General features: G+C 49.5%; 9 protein-coding genes across 9 annotated transcripts; 7 read left to right on the plus strand and 2 right to left on the minus strand.

Moving 5' to 3' along the window:
* Window positions 1–403: 403 nt before the first annotated feature.
* Window positions 404–2,228, plus strand: ASPWEDRAFT_184990 (uncharacterized protein; the record flags this gene model as incomplete). The annotated part of the gene is made up of 5 exons (XM_040832048.1): window positions 404–602; window positions 655–789; window positions 839–1,008; window positions 1,063–2,133; window positions 2,187–2,228. 5 exons carry the CDS (start codon window positions 404–406, stop codon window positions 2,226–2,228), a joined length of 1,617 nt encoding a protein of 538 aa, XP_040688180.1.
* Window positions 2,229–2,449: 221 nt separating this feature from the next.
* Window positions 2,450–4,095, minus strand: ASPWEDRAFT_113036 (histidine phosphatase family protein; the record flags this gene model as incomplete). The annotated part of the gene is made up of 3 exons (XM_040828378.1): window positions 2,450–3,296; window positions 3,349–3,478; window positions 3,528–4,095. The coding sequence occupies 3 exons, from the start codon at window positions 4,093–4,095 to the stop codon at window positions 2,450–2,452; spliced, it is 1,545 nt and encodes a 514-aa protein (XP_040688181.1).
* Window positions 4,096–5,385: 1,290 nt separating this feature from the next.
* Window positions 5,386–7,220, minus strand: ASPWEDRAFT_42504 (DnaJ domain protein). Its single transcript, XM_040835790.1, has 5 exons — window positions 6,950–7,220; window positions 6,848–6,891; window positions 6,695–6,788; window positions 5,599–6,638; window positions 5,386–5,551 (listed from the first exon to the last, which is right to left on the minus strand). The coding sequence occupies exons 1-5, from the start codon at window positions 7,053–7,055 to the stop codon at window positions 5,396–5,398; spliced, it is 1,440 nt and encodes a 479-aa protein (XP_040688182.1). The 5' UTR covers window positions 7,056–7,220; the 3' UTR covers window positions 5,386–5,395.
* Window positions 7,221–7,485: 265 nt separating this feature from the next.
* Window positions 7,486–9,495, plus strand: erg9 (bifunctional farnesyl-diphosphate farnesyltransferase/squalene synthase). The gene is made up of 4 exons (XM_040835791.1): window positions 7,486–7,900; window positions 7,991–9,050; window positions 9,101–9,283; window positions 9,333–9,495. The coding sequence occupies exons 1-4, from the start codon at window positions 7,833–7,835 to the stop codon at window positions 9,438–9,440; spliced, it is 1,419 nt and encodes a 472-aa protein (XP_040688183.1). The 5' UTR covers window positions 7,486–7,832; the 3' UTR covers window positions 9,441–9,495.
* A 543-nt stretch (window positions 9,496–10,038) lies between these two features.
* On the plus strand, window positions 10,039–10,908 carry ASPWEDRAFT_42508 (hemerythrin domain-containing protein). Its single transcript, XM_040835792.1, has one exon. The coding sequence runs from the start codon at window positions 10,460–10,462 to the stop codon at window positions 10,763–10,765; it is 306 nt and encodes a 101-aa protein (XP_040688184.1). The 5' UTR covers window positions 10,039–10,459; the 3' UTR covers window positions 10,766–10,908.
* Window positions 10,909–11,292: 384 nt separating this feature from the next.
* Window positions 11,293–12,597, plus strand: ASPWEDRAFT_42511 (A4/G1 family peptidase). Its single transcript, XM_040835793.1, has one exon. The coding sequence runs from the start codon at window positions 11,688–11,690 to the stop codon at window positions 12,492–12,494; it is 807 nt and encodes a 268-aa protein (XP_040688185.1). The 5' UTR covers window positions 11,293–11,687; the 3' UTR covers window positions 12,495–12,597.
* Window positions 12,598–12,808: 211 nt separating this feature from the next.
* Window positions 12,809–14,619, plus strand: ASPWEDRAFT_112877 (putative MFS transporter; the record flags this gene model as incomplete). Its single annotated transcript, XM_040828364.1, has 7 exons — window positions 12,809–13,127; window positions 13,193–13,268; window positions 13,319–13,718; window positions 13,762–13,881; window positions 13,925–14,164; window positions 14,212–14,541; window positions 14,593–14,619. 7 exons carry the CDS (start codon window positions 12,809–12,811, stop codon window positions 14,617–14,619), a joined length of 1,512 nt encoding a protein of 503 aa, XP_040688186.1.
* A 366-nt stretch (window positions 14,620–14,985) lies between these two features.
* Window positions 14,986–16,304, plus strand: ASPWEDRAFT_136656 (uncharacterized protein). The gene is made up of 4 exons (XM_040829346.1): window positions 14,986–15,447; window positions 15,491–15,874; window positions 15,919–16,101; window positions 16,148–16,304. The coding sequence occupies exons 1-4, from the start codon at window positions 15,046–15,048 to the stop codon at window positions 16,262–16,264; spliced, it is 1,086 nt and encodes a 361-aa protein (XP_040688187.1). The 5' UTR covers window positions 14,986–15,045; the 3' UTR covers window positions 16,265–16,304.
* A 327-nt stretch (window positions 16,305–16,631) lies between these two features.
* Window positions 16,632–18,887, plus strand: ASPWEDRAFT_42514 (uncharacterized protein). The gene is made up of 2 exons (XM_040835794.1): window positions 16,632–18,299; window positions 18,348–18,887. The coding sequence occupies exons 1-2, from the start codon at window positions 16,666–16,668 to the stop codon at window positions 18,673–18,675; spliced, it is 1,962 nt and encodes a 653-aa protein (XP_040688188.1). The 5' UTR covers window positions 16,632–16,665; the 3' UTR covers window positions 18,676–18,887.
* The last annotated feature ends 5 nt before the right edge of the window (window positions 18,888–18,892 follow it).

Here is an 18,892-nt window from a genome sequence, read left to right on the forward strand (position 1 = left end):
ATACTTTTCAATACTTTGGAGGGCAAATATAGCCAATACATTACCAGAATATGTCCAATTAAAGAACACATCCTATCAGAGTTTACACTATGAATGGTGACAGGGATTATTTTAGGCCCATGTGGACTACCCGGGAAAAGCTCACCTGATATGATCCTTGATATTTCTCCTCTGGGGTCGGCTTGTGGGGGATTTTCTTTCCCCACAGCCAGTGTTGACGAATCCACCAAGTGGGCGAGAGGTTGCGAGGCATGTTTAATTTCGAGTCTCGAGGTGTCCAAAATACTTGTCTGTGATTTCCCCGCTTTTGAGTATACGGGGCAATTATGGTCACTGCGTCTTGATATAGCCCAAATCCCCAACACCGGAATGCCGAGTTGGTGGTGTACTGGATCCATCCACCATGTCCGCCATCATGGAGCAGAAGGCCAGCGTTGAACTGAAGGAAAATCTCAAGGCACAAGTATCTTCGTCCGATGATGTGCTGGTTGGTGCTGGTGGTCAAATCCAGCGACTTCCTGTTCCCAGCAACGATCCTAATGACCCGTTGAACTTCACGTGCTGGGAGAAAATGGGCATTATTGTCAGCTGCTGCTGGTTCTGTCAGGACTCCATCTTACCTCAATTTACCGTGGAATACTGACAGAAATGCAGCCGTCATGTCTCTATCGGTGGTTGGGGGATTGGGTGCCATTCTCGAGATATTCGTCAAAATGTATACGCCACAGGGACATTCTACAAATGAAGTTGTCTGGCTGTCGACCTTTCCATCCTTGTTTGTTGGCATAGGTAAGTATAATGCTTCAAAAATGATTTACAATATTCTAATCCGATAAAGGGAACTACCTGATTCTACCTCTAGGTCTTGTTTATGGACGTCGCTTGGGAACCATAATCTCCATCTTTGTGCTTTTGGGGGCAACTGTAGGATGTGCCCTATCTCAGACCTGGGAACAGCATTTCGCATTGCGCATCATTCAAGGCCTTGCCTCTGGTGCAACTGAATCGGTTTGCTTCTCCTTCTTTCTTCATTAACATTTACTAATTTATGCACATTTTCAGCTCCTTCCTCTGATGCTAGCCGAGGTAACGTTTGTTCACCAACGGGGCATGGTTTACGGCCTCTACTGGGCAACGCAGAATACAGTAACAAGTTGCCTCAACCTGGCTAGTTCATACGAAGCCGCAGCATTGGGATGGCGCTGGTTTTACTGGGTCTATGTGATTGCCGTCGGAGCTGGATTTATCATTGTCATTTTTTTCTGCTTTGAGACCAGCTATTATCGCGGGGCTCAAATAACCAATGGTCATGTTATAGTTACTGACCAGTTCGGGGTGACCCAGGTACTCTCCGGGGAAGAAGCGCAGGCGTATCTTGGTTCAGAGGGTGAGCATGATCAAGATACTATTCCAGAGGAGTTGCGGCCGAAAAGGACATATGCACAAATGCTCAAACCATGGTCGTGCCCAACCCAGAGCCCCATTAAGACCGTTCTAATGGCTTGGTTTCACATGTTTGAAGCATTCAGTTCCCCTGGTATCTTATATGCCACTCTACTCTCTTCCGTCGTGCTCGGGTCCTCCGTTGGCTTATCCCTCACATACAACACAGTCCTAGAATATAACTACGGCTGGGAAGCACGCAACATCGGCCTCATCAACCTAGGAGGCGTCTTCGGCGGCTTCGGGGGCATGTTATACGCAGGCGTATTTGGCGACTGGTTCGTCCTGCGCATGGCCAAACGAGCCAACGGAATCCACACACCCGAGCATCGTCTCCTCCTCCTCATCCTGCCCGGAATCCTCACCGTAGCTTCGCTCCTCGTATACGGCTTCACAGCAAACGGCAACGCAACCTGGGGCGGTCCATATATGGGCTGGACATTGTTGCAAATCGCCTTCGTGTCGGTGCTTATCCTGTCTACATCTTTCGCGGCGGAGGCGTGGGAGAGGAATCCTGGCCCGGCGCTGGTGGCTGTCGTTGGCACGAAAAATATTATCGCTTTTGCGTTGAGTTATGGGATTAATCCCATGGTGGAGAAGTATAGTTATCCGACTGCGATGGGGGTTCTGGCTGCTGTTACCGGGGGGGTGTTTTTGCTTGGGATTCCGGTTTACTTGTTGAATCCTGTGGTATGTGCTCTTTTCTTTTCGAGGTTCGTTTAAGACTTGCTGATGAGTTGTAGTGGCGACGGTATATTAGAAGACGGGAGTTGAAGGTTACATGAAACTATCTATTGATGTTTTCATAGCTTTTACAAACTTTCATCATATCATGTATCACTTCGTAAGTCTTGAGTAAACATTGATTATTTATCAATACTCGCGACTACGTAGTCTGAAAGTATGTACAGATTGTCAAAGACAATATCATAACATCATCTAACCAATCTCAGCTGGTTATTAGCAACACTCTGTACTCGGCTAAGTATCCTCACAACCAAGTCACCTATTCCTCTGGATACCCATCCCCAACCTGCCCGGTGGAGTTATAGTCCCCATAACACGCATACTGGTACTCAGCCTCCTTCTTCATATCCGGCACGCCCTTGAGGAAGTCCGAAACAGCACAAAAACCATTCTTCGCACCGTCGCACCCGGGCACACCCTTAAGCGGGACGGGAGCATTATTGAGCACAAATCGGATATAATCCTTAGTATCCTTTTTCGAAGACAGGTCGGGGTTTTTATATAGTGTAGCGCCGAGATTGTCGAACGATGTATCGCTCGGACATGTCCAGACCTCAGAGATGAACCGGGCCCCAAAGGGTGTTATCTCGTTTAACTTGAAGGTGCGAGGGGGCGACTTTGTCAAGTCCCCTGGTAGACCCTGGGATCCGTAGTTGAAGTATTCCATGCCCAGGGCGGCAATGACAGAGACAATGTTATCGTCATGCGACATGTCCATGTACAGCGGTTGGTGGAGGGGGAATTGAGCGGTGTTGTCATCGTATGTGTAGTTGATGCTGGTATCGCTGGAATAGATCAACTTGGCTTCCAGCCTAGCAGCGAGTTCGAGGACATATCCGATCCCCTGGGCGCGGCCGCTCGGGGACCCGAACCCGTAGTCGCCGTAGAAGATGACGTCGGTGATGTATTCGAAGTCACGCCATTCCTGTTCTGTGAAGAGAGAGCAGAAGGCGGAGCTGCCCAGTGTTGCGTATTCGTATGGGCAGAGGGTGATCATGCCGAGGACGTCAGAGGAAGTGAGGTTGAAATCCGATGGGAGGAGCTTGGAGAGTCGTTTCAGGGCAGGTGAGAGTGCTTTGGTTGCGAATACTTCGGCGGAATCATCTCTGGTAGCAGTTAGTAAGAGCTAGAAGGGAGGTTATTTGGTCTCTGACGTACCCGTCAGTGTGAGCGCCAGGACAGGCACTGCCAGGCGCGAGGGTGTTGTTGAATGGGTTAACTTCGGGGATGATGACGAGATCATATTGATCGTAGGAGCTGTTAGCACCGGTATTGCCAAAGAAACCACCTGGAAAATGGTTAGAATCAAGATAAATTAATCAAGTGCCATAACATACTCAACCACCAGCGAGCACTCTCCAAGATTCTGGCCTGCGAAGTCGTCCTAAACACCGGCTTTGAACGTGCAGTCCCATTCGGGTACACATTCATCGACTCATTCCATGATGCCTCACCCGGACTGGCGCGATACACTGTCCGTCCATATTTGGCCCATGTATCAGCGCCCGATGTCGCCTCAGTCGCAGCACCGGTGGTGAGCAACAACTCCTCGCCAAGGAAATATTCCCAGTCATTCAAAAACGCCAACGGCCCCTTGCCCACTGCCTCATTGGGGTGGGATCTGGTGTAATTTACAAACTTGTCATGGAATGATTCCATTGGGACCCCATCCAGCGGCGCACCGGTTGGATAGCGCTGGGCGTGTCGGTGCAAGACATGCACCTGCGACAGCTCACAGCCCCCGGGGACACCCTTGGGGACATTGAAGCTGCCAGCCTCCTTGTAGGGACTCAGATTACCCCAGCTGGTTTTCATGTCGAATCCCGAGGCAAAAGTCGCCCCCGTCGGGGCAGATGCGGGGACGGAAATGGAGGCGGACGCGACGGTCACATCGAGAGCGGCCATGAGGGCCGAACCGGTGTGGAGGAATCTCCGCATGATGATATCGCAAGGATTGAAGCCGACGATAACGTGCGGTGTACCGTGTAACTGTTGGGACAGAATGTCGAATGAGACTGAGACCGGGGGAAGAAGGGCCTTTTATCGACCTGCAGAGGGCAGAGCAGCTCCTCCTCCTGTCGTACGAGATGCAAGAGCGAATGCAACATCGGGTGCATTATTGATCGGATCTGCAGGTGATATACCGCGTTGGGAAAAAAACACGCTCCAAGCTGCTGAAACAACGCCAGTCATCGCGATTTGCATCTCGAGTCAAGCTCTCTTGGCAGGGCTGAATTGGAGATGGAGATAAAAGATACACTGGTGTCGTGGGCGGATTCGAGCGGAGACCGTCGGTTCTCATCGTGCCCAACTGTTGTTCCTTTTCAAATCTGTCTATCCAAGATGGAATTGAAATCATCGCAACACGGAGAGAAGACCGTATAAGCGTGAAGGATCTGTCGGAGTTTCCGGTCTGGCTGCATGGCATTGACGTGAGGGGTAAGCTGGGATGCAGGCCGTTTGCCGTTTCTGTTATCCAATTCGAACCTCTCCAACTTTCGCCAAAGCAATTGTCAGCATGATGAGTTGGAGTCAAATAGTGCTTATCTGGAATTACTGGGATGGAGTTTTATTGTGTTGATGTGGATGCTGTTCTTATCGCGAAATGTCGGTGGGCGCCGAAGAAATTGTTGGTGGCAACCAGAACCTTGGCGTGTTATTGATAGATAATAGTATCAGTGGGATAATCATGTTTAATTCATATTCAAGTTTTTTATCATGTTCATTGATAATTCTGGTTGTGACTGTACTATCTATCTGGTGGTAAATATATATTCTGCTATAGCAGAGCTGAAAAGCGGGATGAACATCATGTCTATAAGGTACTAACAACAGCCCTCGCATGACGTGCCTTGCTCTAGATGCAGGTGCAAGAGTTATTGAAGTCAATCCAAGTACCTACATCGGACAGTTTCAGGATAGATTCAGGAACTTTATCCCGTTTCAAGAAATATCGTACACTTCATAGTGATCAGATAAGATGCTTACGCCGCTTATGTAAAAATAATGGAGAGAATAGATAAATAGAGCACAGAATGTCTATGGAATATAATTACGCCGTGGATAGTACGGAGCTGCGAAGGCATGGGTATAAGTCGCTACAAAGCTGATGCATCCCTCGCAAACAAGGTATCCAACCCACCCGCGGGAAAATAGAGCACGAAGCAAATCGGAATCAATGGGTAAATGAAATAGTAACAGGTATCTATGCAGTGGCGGCAGCGGGTTCCTCGGGCTCGTCAACCTTGCCCTTTCCTTCCTTTCTCTTCTTCTTCTCGTCCTTGCCCTTCTTCGACATGGCTTCGGCCATGAGCTCCTCAAAGGCCATGTAGTCTCCCTCTTCTTCGGGGTCACGCTCCGCCTGGAATCACGGTTAGACAGCCCAGAGACATGGGATAGTAAACTTACCTTGGCGTAGATGTTTCCGGCAATGACCAGAGCATGAGCACGTTCCACGCGCTTCTCCAGCTTGATCTTCTTGTCGCTCAGGACCTGATCGCACACGTCACGGAGCACGCTCTGGATCTCGAACTTGCTTCCACGCCATGCGGCGGCCAGGATCTTGCCTGTAACCTTCTTCTCGTACTCTGCCCTCTTCTCATCAGTCCACTCCTCTCCGCCGCGCTCTTCCATCTTGGCCATCTCCTCCATTGTCATCTGAGCGTCAATAGCGGTCGAGATAGTGGTCCAGGTTTCCTTGGCCAAAGTACCCTTGTCCTTTAAGCGAGAGAAGAAACCAGAGATACCGAGGAACTTCTGCGACTTGAGGAAAGATGTAGCTTTCTGAACGTATGTGGCACCGATGGCGTGGAGAATCTCAAGACCAAAGGACTCCATCTTCAAGTTTTCAACTTCGTGACGAATCTTCTCCTCAAAGGCACGAGTGACATCTTTACCCTTGTCGGTTTCCGTCCATACGCTGATCTTGTCGACGAGCTTCACGGCCAAGGTGTTGACACGCTCCTCACGTGCCTTCTTCCTCTCCTCTTCGTATGCAGCCAGGCGCTCCTGCTGTTCCCGGGACAAACCACCCTTCTTCTTTTCCTTCTTGCGCAGCTCCTTTTCTTCCGCCGACAGACCAGCTGCCTCCATCCTTGCCTCTTCCTCCGACTTGTCCATGATAGCTTGCTGACCCATGTAGCGACGAGACGGCGTGCTGGTAGCAGAGCTCTGGGCAGACTCTCCCTGTGCTGGGGTCTTGGAATCGGCAGCCGCAGCAGCAGGGGCACCCTCTGACGGTGCAGCGCCGGAAGTGGTTGAAGCACCCTGGCCCTCCTGTTCGTGGATGTTGAGCTTCTCCTCAGCCGAGGCAGCCAGCTCTTCTTCTTCCATCTGCTGCATGGTGATATCCATTGTGGCGGTCAGGTCCTTCATGAGCGAGATCTCTCCGATAAGGTCGACAAAGGCAGCGCCGCCAAAGATCATGCCGAAGAATTCCGAGGGGTCCTCTTTAGAATGGTGTTAGCCATGTGGATGTATGGATGCCGTTCGAGCTTGAACTGACCGAAACCACCACCGGGAATAGCATCTTCCTTTCCAAACTTATCATAGCGTTTTCGTAGCTCTTCATCACTCAGAACTTGATATGCCTCTCCGATCTATGCCAAAGAAACGAGTCAGTTATGATGCCATAATACCCAGGACTGGATGAGTATACCGCTTGGAATCGGGCATGCGCAGACTCATCACCAGGGTTTTTGTCTGTCGCACAGAGTCAGAATAACAATCTCCAGATCTCACCGCCATCAACGAAGCATACCGGGATGAGTGACGATGGCCAGCTTCCGATAAGCCTTTTTGATCTCGAGTTCGGTGGCCGTGGGGGCGACACCGAGGGCATCGTAATAAGTGGTGTCCGCAACCATGATGGGCTGCTGCAGAGGTCAACCTAGCGACAGATCCAGAATCCGACCGTCTAGCAGTCCGTGATGAATGCAAGTGAGCCCGATAAGATGACAGCCAGGTATACTCACTGCGCGTTGTCAGTTCACGCGTTGGCAAAGGGTCGAGTATTTTTTTCTCTCTGCCTGCTGATGCTGCCCAGCCCGTTTCGTCATGGCGGGGAGTTTGCTTGGGTGGTTCTGTATGGTATGTAAGGTATGGTCATATCGCTCAGGCCTCACTGTGGGCAATGTGTAATAATGGTAATAGCCTGTTCTGCCCGTAATATAACCGGAATACGCCGTCACCGCATGAGCCTCCGCCTCAATAGCAACGCCAAGCCCCCGTTCTGCCCCTAGCCACGAACAATACGGTAAATACGCCATAACAAACCCAGCCGACTTTAAAGCCTCCCGTTTTTCTCCTCTTCTTCCTTCTTCGACTCCTGGGCTTGATTTGATTTCCTGCTTTCCCCCTTTCTTCTGCCTTCTTCCCTTCAATCCTCATCCGCTTACTCCGTACTTTTCCTTGCCTTCTTCCCTTCCACCCTATCTTTGTCTTATATCCCTCTCCGTCCTGCCTGTGACAGCTCTTATTCGGCGACCTGTCGCGACTCGCCGCCTCAACCTCCCGTCCGATTCTCCACTGCTCATTCGCTTGTTGACCCCCACATTCCACTTTTTTTCCTCGCCATTTTTTTCGCCCTTTAAAAACCTGTCGCCCTTCTTCTTCTTCTGTTTTTATTTTTATTTCCTCCCACCATGGGCATCGCAGCGAATGCCATTTACTATATCTTTCATCCCTCAGAATTGAGGTCGATAGCTCAATGGTTGGTTGCGGTCCTTGGCTTGGAGCGAGCTCTCTGGGTTTAGTGTTTATGTTCCAACGCTTACGGATGCCCACGTGTCCTTTGTGATAGGAAAATTTGGCACAACCCTGTTCACGAACGCAATGAGAAGGAAGAATGCGAGACTTTGAGGACTTGCTTCAAGTTTCTCCAGAAGACCAGTCGTAGCTTCAGCGCTGTCATCCAGGAGCTCCACCCGGAATTGCTCGTCCCCGTTTGCCTTTTCTACCTCGTTTTGCGCGGCTTGGATACTATTGAGGACGACACTTCCATTCCTCTTGAGACCAAGGAACCGTTGCTGCGGGATTTCAAGAATGTCTTGGACAAGGAGGGCTGGTCATTCACCGGCAACCGCCCGGAGGAGAAGGACAGAGAACTGCTGGTTCAGTTCCACAATGTCATCGCCGAGTTCAAGAAGCTGAAGCCGGTCTACCAAGAGATCATCAAGGACATTACGGACAAGATGGCCAATGGTATGGCGGATTATGCCCGCAAGGCCGAGCTTGAGGACGCTAGTGTCAAGACAATCGAGGAATACGATTTGTATTGTCACTACGTTGCCGGCCTTGTCGGAGAGGGTCTTACTCGCCTCTTTGTTGAGGCTGAGTTCGGCAACCCTGCTCTGATCAAGCGCGTCGCTCTTCACAAGTCGATGGGACTCTTCCTGCAGAAGACAAACATCATTCGTGACATTCGGGAAGACGAAGATGATGGTCGACGGTTCTGGCCCAAAGAGATTTGGTCCAAGCACGTTGACAACTTCGAAGACTTGCTCAACCCAGAGCACCTCGACGCAGCCCTCAACTGCAGTTCCGAGATGGTGTTGAACGCCCTGGAACACGTCGAGGCTTGTCTTTTCTACCTTGCTGGATTGCGTGAGCAGAGTGTTTTCAACTTCTGCGCCATTCCTCAGTCCATGGCTATTGCCACGCTGGAGTTGTGCTTCCGTAACCCGGACATCTTCAAGCGTAATATCAAGATCACCAAGGGTGAGGCTTGTCAACTGATGATGGAGTCGACTCAGAACTTGCGCATTCTCTTTGAGACTTTCCGTAGATACGCTCGCAAGATTCACAAGAGGAACACTCCCAAGGACCCTAACTTCCTGAAGATCAGCATGGCCTGTGGAAAGGTAAGGCATTCTCCCTGCATCAACAGAACTTCTTACTAACGTGACTGCAGATTGAGAAATTTGTCGAGACAATCTTCCCCTCGCAGTCTGCTGAACTGGCCAAGCGCCAGATTACTGGCGAGAAGACCAAGGAAGAACAGAAGAGGGCCAGTGAAGACGCTGAAAATCGCCAGGACATGTACTTTATGATGGGTCTGATGGGTGTCATCGTCATTATCGTCTCCTTTACCATGGTATGTTTGGTGCCTTTTGAATACACTCCATGATGCTGACTATATCTAGATTGGCACTGCCTGGTTTCTGGGAGCGCGATTTGATCTGGCTTGGAAGGAGCTGATGCAAGGCAACTTCAGACCCCCTACCAAGCCACTCCGCGATGCGGAGTTGTAACTTTCTACGTTGCATTGACTTACGATATTTATCACTTAATTACTAGCACCGACAGTACTCTTGCAGATGGCCCTGTTTCTATATCCCTTTTATTCTCGCCTCTGTCAAGTGTTTTATCTAATAATAGGATTTATCATCATCTCTCTCGTCTGTTTTCATTTTTTGATCTTTGTTTGAACAGAACTAGCACGGATGTCAAATTGCGATCCAGTCCTTTCATGACTGTGGTTGTGCCGAAGAAGTGCTTACATCGAAAGGAATTTATTCCCAAGCCAGCGACGTACTAGATTTATGTCTTGCGGCATCTGGTTTAACTACTGGAATGTTGAGATGGCATACGTCCATTGAGGACCTGGAACATACGTAATCTATCATTTATTCTACATAGTCTGAATCAATTCGAGAATCTTTGCCTATGATCTTTCTATCCATCTTCTATCCATCGTCAGTTGTAACCGTGTAAGTACGCCTCTGCATCTAATTGAACTGCCCTCGGATGCTATCATAGACAACTGCCGTTCTGTGGGCCCAAGCGACTAGTGGCAGTAGAAATCAGCAGCTTTTGATTCGCAGTTTTCCATTTCTAAGTTCTTGACCCCTCTAGAAACCATCTAAAAAGCCAGAGTTATAATCAATACATAAGAAATAGAAAGCCTGCCCATGCGCGGATTGCGATTCCCCATCCCGCCAGTTCTCCGTGGACATCTCCCCTCAATACGCCTGGCATCTTCTTTCCCTAGCATACCTTCCAACTCCATGGCGCAAAATACCAACGAGAGCGAGGCCCTGCCCGCTCTCTCTACACGGGAATTCCGCATCTACAATCGCATGGCCGAGCAAATGGACATGTTTGTACGTATCCCACCCATACACATAACACTATCGAACTAACCATCCAGCACACCCACTTCCGGCTCACATGGAACGAGCTCCAAAACGCCTGCACCACCACCAAACGCTCAGCCATCTCCCCGCGCCAACTAATCTCCATGGGCGAGAGTTTCTGTTCCCACCTAACAATGCACCATAACATCGAAGAGCGGCATATCTTCCCCGTGTTGGCGAAGAAAATGCCCGAGTTCAAGAAAGAACTCGACCTGCTGAAACAGCATAAGCAGATCCACGCGGGCTTGGACAAGTTCGAAGCCTACCTGAGTGATTGTAGACTTGGGAGGGCGGATTTGGAGCGGGGCGAGGTGAAGAGGTTGATGGATGGGTTTGGGGAGGTGTTGTGGGCGCATTTAGATGATGAGGTTAGGACGTTGGGGGCCGAGAATATGCGGCGGTATTGGACGTTGGAGGAGATGCCGAGGTTGCCTATGTAGTTGGGATTGTTTGGTGTTTGGTGTTGATATGTTGTTATACTTGGCCTAATGGTTTATGTTTGATACGAAACAGCATTTCTGATATGCCATTGGACTTGAAGGCAACAGTATGGTCTACCATAGCTGCCTGAGACAAATCTAAGCATCTTAATTTGGATTTCCGGTGAATGACTGGAATGCTGCTATGTCATGACCAGATCCCGCCAACACTGAGCTGGAGGGAAAACTACAGGCAGCACACCATTCTCAGCATCATCAGACAATAGGGAAATCAGTCACTGGAGCAGCCGTAGTCTGCAGACATCGAAGACGCGTGGCCATCCGTCCCCAGACAGGAAGTTGTTGTTTGCAGAAGGCCACGCGGATGGACTGGAATGTATCCCTTGCCAACACGATGATATCGGAGATACGTTTGAGAATACATGGTATTGATGCTGAGAATTAATTAATTGATTGCTATTTACTGAGAGATTAGATTGCAAGACGCATTTCATAGTAAAGTCTATAGTAGATATGATTGATGTGTGGTGAGAACATATTAGCTGTATGATTTCCCCATGCGGCAATATCCCACGGTCGATCTTCATCAAGTCCGTCAACACGATCAAAGCTGAACCCCAGATTCAGATCTTGCCCGTTTCTAAAATTATCAAGATCGCGTCGTAACACGACGGGTGCGTGGGGTTCATCTTGATAGACTGAGCCTCGTAGGCTATGAACATGACCAGTTGTCCACGAGGCCTGTCCGCATTCAAGTCGTCTCAGGATTGACGTGCTGTATAGCTGACAGCTGACAGCTGCCGGTGTTATGTTTCAGACCGCATGCAACAGCCCATCATGTCTATAAAACCAGGTCAATACCCTGACCGGAGGCTTATCATCATCCCACTCAGTCCACTGCCATCCATCCATACCATCCACCATGAAGCTCACCACCGAGCTCCTATACTCCCTCTGCCTCGCCGGCAGTGCATTGGCAGCCCCCCGCAGCGGTCTCGCTGAGCGCATTCAAGCCCGCACTCTCGATCGCCAAACCCATCCCCTCCAGCCCATCGCCCCGAACGAGGAATACAGAACCCTCGCCAACATCCAATACAGCAACAACTGGGCCGGCGCAGTGCGCACCTCACCACCCCCCGAAGGCGCCTACACCGAAGTCTCCGCCTCCTTCGTCGTCCCCGAACCCAAAGCCATCGCCAACAGCGAAGGCACGCAAGCCGCCTCCGCCTGGGTCGGCATCGACGGCGACACCTACACGGCCGCCATCCTCCAAACGGGAGTGGACTTCTACATCGATAACGGCAAGCCCGTCTACCACGCCTGGTACGAGTGGTTTCCCGAGAAGGCGTATGATTTCGACCTCGTCGTCAACCCCGGCGACGTGATCTTCACCTCCGTCCAATCCTTCTCACCCAGCGAGGGCATCGCCATCGTCGAGAACCTCTCCACCGGCCAGAAAGCGTCGCAGACAATCAGCGCGCCAAACGGGGACGCCACCCTTGCCGGCCAGAATGCGGACTGGATCGTCGAGGACTTTCAATCCGGCGGGACGTTGGTGAATCTGGTTGATTTTGGGACGGTGAGTTTCTCGGGTGCGGGGGCGACGGCGGGTGGTGCGAGATTCGGTGTGAAAGATGCGGGTATTATTGAGTTGAAACAGGGCGATAAGGTGTTGACTGATGTGGAGATTCTGAGTGATTCCGACTTGGATGTTAGCTTTACGGGATGATCTGTACAGGTTGATATCGCTTTCTGCTTACTATACAATGCCTAATAAATATAATATCAGTCACACTCCACGGGGTACTCTGAATACCAAGACTATCTATTATCTATCACTCCTCACTTCGGATCATCTCCGCAGTCGAATGTGGCAGGGATCGATATCAGATACTAGATAAGCCGTGATTGGCAGGATGATACGAGCTTCATGATAGAGTATCTGTACCCCGCATTTTATCTACTAGATAGACACTTGGATATAAAGTAGAATACAAGTCTAAATATTCCGAAATATTTCAAATCCATAATACAACAAACAAAATGACAGACAAAAAGACCCCCTCCATAACCAAAACTGACGTCGAAATCGGCCAAATCTCCTCCCTCGATGAAGCCGAAATCTTCCTCCATGAAAATGGCATCTCCCACGCTCAGCTGCAGGAAATGCTCGACGATCCGGTCCGGTGCAAGAAGCTGCGTCGCCGGATTGATCTGATTCTGCTGCCGCTGCTGTGTGGGACGTATGTGCTGCAGTATATTGATAAGCAGGCGCTGTCGTATAGTGCGGTGTTTGATTTGTTTACGGATGCGCATATTAATAGTGAGGAGTATAGTTGGTTGGCGAGTATTTTCTACTTTGGTATTCATATATCTTTCTTTTGGCTCTATGCTTCCCTTTGATATGTTGTGATGCTGATGGTAAAGGGTATCTGTTCTGGGAGTATCCGGCGAGTTATATTGCCCAGCGACTGCCCATTGGAACTGTGATTTCGGTCTTTGTGTATGTCGTCTATCCCATCACCTTATCTATATCCATTCTAACCTATATAGACTATGCTGGGGCTCCATCCTCATGATAACCGCCAGCTGCCAAAACTTCACCGGCCTGGGCATCTGCCGCTTCCTGCTGGGCTGCTTCGAAGCCCCCATCACCCCCTGCTTCATGATGATCGTCGGCATGTGGTATACACGCCAGGAGCAGCCATTCCGAGCAGGCTGCTTCTACTGCTGCAACGGGGTGGGCTCGATGGTGGGCGGTCTGCTCACGTTTGGCATTGGCCAGATGAATGGGTTTCCGGTGTGGAGGGCGATTTTCTTAATCTGTGGTGGTGCGACGGTTGTCTGGGGAGGGGTGTTGATGGTGTTTTTGCCGAATAGTATTCTTTCGGCGAGGAGGTTTAGTGTTGAGGAGAAGGTGGTGCTGGTTGGGAGGGGGATGCGGAATCAGACGGTGAGCTCTCCATCTTTTATACAGAGTGAGGCTGATGAGATAGGGCATTCTGAATCGCTCGATTAAATGGTATCAGATCAGAGAGGCGTTTACCGATCCCCAAGTCTGGCTTTTATTTCTTTTTACCCTGCTGAATGAGACTATCAACGGAGGCATCGCCAATGTAAGCCATCCTCGCCCTATATACTCTCAAACTAACGATATAGTTCGGCAAACTCATCATCAAAGGCCTCGTGTCTAAGCCCCTTCTAACAACAGCCCTTGGTATCCCCCAAGGCGCATTCCAGGTCTTTTTCATCCTCTCCGGCTCATACCTCGCGACTCGATTCACAAAGGTTCGCACGTACATTATGGCCATCTACCTGATCCCCACGGTCATCGGCATCTGTCTTCTCTGGCAGCTTCCGAGGACGAACAAATACGGTGTTTTATTCGGCTATTACATTGTACGTCCCACCCATTCATCTATATTATATACTAACAGGTGATATAGACCGGCTCCTACGTCTCCTCCCTCGTCCTCGCCCTCCAAATGCCCGCCAGCAACATGGGCGGCTACACCAAGCGCGTCACCGCAACCGCCTTCGTGTTTCTGGCATACTGTATAGGGAATATCATCGGGCCGCACGCCTTTCTGGCAGATGAAGCGCCGATCTACCAGTCGGGCTGTAAGTTGATTCTGGCGTGCGCGTTGTGTCAGATGTGTTGTGCGGTTTCGTTGCGGGTGTTGCTGGTGAAGAGGAATAAAACCAGGGAGAGGGGTGTTGTTGATGCTGGTGAGGCTGGAGATGGAGAGGTTTTGGCTGATTTGACGGATTTTGAGGTATGTTCTTTCTTAATTTTCTTTGGTTTGCATATGAGGCTGATTGTGTAGAATTCGAGGTTTCGGTATGTTTTGTAGATATGTTAGATAAGAATATTTGATTTGTTTATATCAGTTATCATGAACCGAATACTTTATCTACTTATATACTTGTAAATATAGGATATAGCCTACGGCTATATGCATCGGCATCCTCACCCGACGCCGAACCGAACCCCAATCGGCCATTTTGACCGACATAAACTCACAAAGTAATATAATATAATGAAATAATCTGCATATTCAATCAAGATCATCAAAATGTCTCTCCGACTAACCACCCACTCCATCCTAAAGAGGATCCTTCGATCTCCCATCCCGTCAACGCGGTCAATAACACGATATCATCCACACAACCTCAAGCCCAACCTCACCTCCCATATCCGATCACGACATCTAGGCATCCGCCAATTCACCCTCTCAGCCACACAAAATGAATCCCTAAAAACCATCATCGTCCCGCCCATGGCGGAATCCATTTCTGAAGGAACAGTCGGATCATTTCATAAGCAGGTGGGCGACTATGTTGAGGTAGACGAGGAGATTGCCTCGATTGAGACGGATAAAATTGATGTTTCGGTGACTGCTACTTCGGCGGGTGTTATTAGAAAGTTGTTGGCTGGGGAGGGGGATAGTGTTGCTGTTGACCAGGGGTTGGTGGAGATTGATGTTGATGCTGCGAAGGGAGAGAAGACTGCGGTTAAGGAGGTGAAAGAAGAGAAGGTTGAGGAACAAGTTGAGAAGGCTCCAGTTGAGGAATTGAAGCCTGAGCCAGCTGCTCCAGCTGTATCTTCTACACCTTCATCCACCCCTACAGCCTCAGCTCAGCAATTCCCCGGCTACAAAGGCAGCCGAGCAGAAGAAAGAGTACGTCCATCAACTCATATACAAACACCACTAATGAAGAAAGATCAAAATGACACGCGTCCGCAAACGCACCGCCGAACGCCTCAAAGAATCCCAAACTACAACCGCCTTCCTAACCACCTTCAACGAAGTCGACATGACCAACATCATGGCCTTTCGCGAGAAACACAAAGATTCTGTTCTCGAAAAACACGCTACAAAGCTCGGCTTCATGGGCCCTGTTGCGCGCGCGTCCGCACTCGCCCTGAAACAAATCCCGTCTGTGAATGCGATGATTGAGAATGAGGATACAATCGTATACAGAGATTATATCGATTTAAGTGTTGCGGTTGCTACGCCCAAGGGATTGGTGACGCCTGTCTTGAGGAATATCGAGAGTATGAATATTGTTGAGATTGAGGCGGGGATTGCTGCGTTGGGGAAGAAGGTACCATCTACCCATCTATCTATATGAGGGAAGCTAATAAACAGGCCCGCGATGGCAAATTGACCCTCGAAGATCTGTCTGGCGGCAGCTTCACCATCAGCAACAGCGGAATCTGGGGATCACTATTTGGGACGCCTATTATCAACATGCCGCAGACTGCTGTCTTGGGTATTTATGGTATTCAAGATCGACCGGTTGCGGTGGATGGGAGGGTGGAGATTCGTCCTGTGAGTTTATCTGATGTGATATGTGATATATGTGCTAACTGGATAGATGATGTATACTGCCCTGACATATGATCATCGCCTGATTGACGGACGAGAAGCGGTGACTTTCCTGACGTTGATTTCCAAGTATTTGCAAGATCCGGCGAGTATGCTGTTGGATTGATGCATTATATCACTTGAATACCACTTTTTTCCAGTTTTACCTACAATTAACTATCAATGATCAAGAGAAAGTGTTGATCAGAAAGAACAGTCAACTACCATGCATCCGATCAGTAGGTACCTGGGCGAGCAAGGTGCTTTCCTTCAGCACTAATAAACAGACGTAGTTTATATTATCTATTGAATCAGCATTTAATATCTAAATCCTCTTATCCAGTTACTTAAAATGCTTATTCTTGTGCAACCCATTCGAGTTTGATCTTCGCAAGGCTGAGATGATCTTCATAGAATGTGGCCGTGTTCAACACGGAATATGATTGGCCTCATGGCTTTCATCCACAGCCTTGTCTTGAGCGAGACTTAAACCCCTCATTTTCTCAATGAAATTTGCATAACATCAAAATGGTTCTCTCTTCCAATATATCTGCCCCTGTCTCGATGGGCTTGGTCCTCGTCGTGGCCATTGCATTTGCAGTCGGTCATCATGCCTTTTACCAGGACCTGAATGGCCAAGTCGTGCACGACTCTGGATCGCCGATTGCTCGAAAACTATCCCTCGACGTGTCTGACCAGCAGGTAAATGTGTCTATCGGCACCTTCTTCGCCTTCCTGGTCAAGTCATTCCTCGGGGTAGCTGTGTCGACCGTCTTCGACCAGTTCGCATGGCGACAACTTATCAAAGCGCCATCCACTAGAATCGGCGTGATTGATGACTTCTTCTCCGCTCTCCGAAATGGCTTCCAGATGGCCAATTTCAATCTTTGGTGCCATTATCCTCTCGGCATGCTGTTGGCCACCATCATCTGGCTCCTCCCGGTGGCGTCGGTGATAACACCCGCTACTTTAAACGTGCAGCTGGCGCCGTTCTCGATTTCCTCGCTACTTCGCGTCCCTCGAGTCGACTTTAGCAGCATCAACTTTGTCAATCTGGATTCTGATTTCGATCCCTATACGGGGACTGGCACGCTCGACATTTCGTATAGTGGCCCCATGCCCGAGGTGCAGAAAGTGGTCACCAGTGCCGCCATGCAGGGGTCTATACTGAACATACAGCCGCCATCAGCCAACTCCTCATGGATGCTGCGCTTTCACGGACCGGCGTTAAAATGCGCCATTGTGAATAGCACCCTGCATGCGGCTATTGTACAGGAAGTACAGTCGATGATCAACAAGATGAATGAGCAGCATATGATAGACGATGTAGGGACGTATTCAATCGAGTTCCTCTCATGGACGCCATCCAACAGTTCGATCAGCGGATCCTTGCCATTCTTGAATCGTGCGAACCCTAGTTCAGGATCTTCTGATTCGGAACATCTGGGGCCGAAATCAGACGACCTTATCGACTTGCGAACCCCAGATAAAGATACTAACCTTCGCCAGGATCCACTGTCTATTTTCCTCGCTGCTTTCCCACAGATGTCAAGACCGGAGAATGGAACCATTAAGCCAGTAGCAACTGCAACGGAAGGCGCAACAATTCTGCAGTGCACTCTGTACAATGCGACTTACTCGCCGAATTTCACATATGTCAATGGCGAACAGAGGGTGGAAATGCCTACTCCACAACTTCTCAATGGAGTCGTATATATAAACGGGGTCGAAATCACCGCTCAAGGAGGGGTGCCTTCATACGATGCAACCATGCAACAAGCAAAGTCATATCAGCACTTGTTCGAGGGATTCACATATCAGTCTGTGATGGAGTCATTTGGGCAACTGTTAGTCGGTGGTATCGCCGTATTATTCCAGGAAAGGAACTATGAAGATACTTATGGGCCGCAAAACTCAACTACCACTTCGTCGATGACCACTGGTAGTACGAACGTCATGTCGACAAAGTTGGGAGATACAAAAGAACTAGCCGGCGTCAGGGGCATCACGAGTAAGAGGAATGTGTTGAATTCCTTCCAGAACAGCTGGCAGGAACATTCAGTGAGTCAGTTGGGAGGAAAAACATCGACTTCATTTGCGGACATCGTCGAGGAGATGTCCCACAACATCACCATTTCCCTGATGAGTTCAGCTCTCTTCCAGTACGTCCCTATTTCATCACCAATAACCGCACACTAACAACATGAAAGACCAAACTACACCGTTCCCTCCTCACCCCCAAACACATCCGTCATAGTAACAATCTATCGCAACGTCTACACCTACTCGCAATCCATCCTGTGGACAGCCTATGGCATCGCGATCGGAGTCACACTGTCCAGCATCTGCCTGGGCGTGTTCGCCTATTTTTCGAATCACGGGTCATATACGATGAAGTTCTCCACAATCCTGCGAGCGACAAAATATGCACTGCTTTCTGCGGAGCCGGATGAGAGGGATTGTAATGGGATGGATCCGTTGCCGTGGCGTATTGCTAAGACGGAGATATCGTTTACGAGGAAGGCGGAGGTGGAGTAAGTATCAGAGGAACATACTGAAGAGATGCAAATGGCGGAAGAGAGAGGCTAGTGTGATGTCTCGACCCAGCACCGAGGTTGATCCTAGACATTCTAAACAATCCAGTGTATCTAGATAGATCAGTCTTATAGCCTATATACCACCGGAAGCATCACCCGACAGACAATGCAGTACAACCACCACGGAAAAGAATCCGTCACCTTGCATTCATTCCCAT

This window comes from Aspergillus wentii, assembly GCF_001890725.1.
Source record: "Aspergillus wentii DTO 134E9 unplaced genomic scaffold ASPWEscaffold_5, whole genome shotgun sequence".
NCBI classification, from domain to species: domain Eukaryota; kingdom Fungi; phylum Ascomycota; class Eurotiomycetes; order Eurotiales; family Aspergillaceae; genus Aspergillus; species Aspergillus wentii.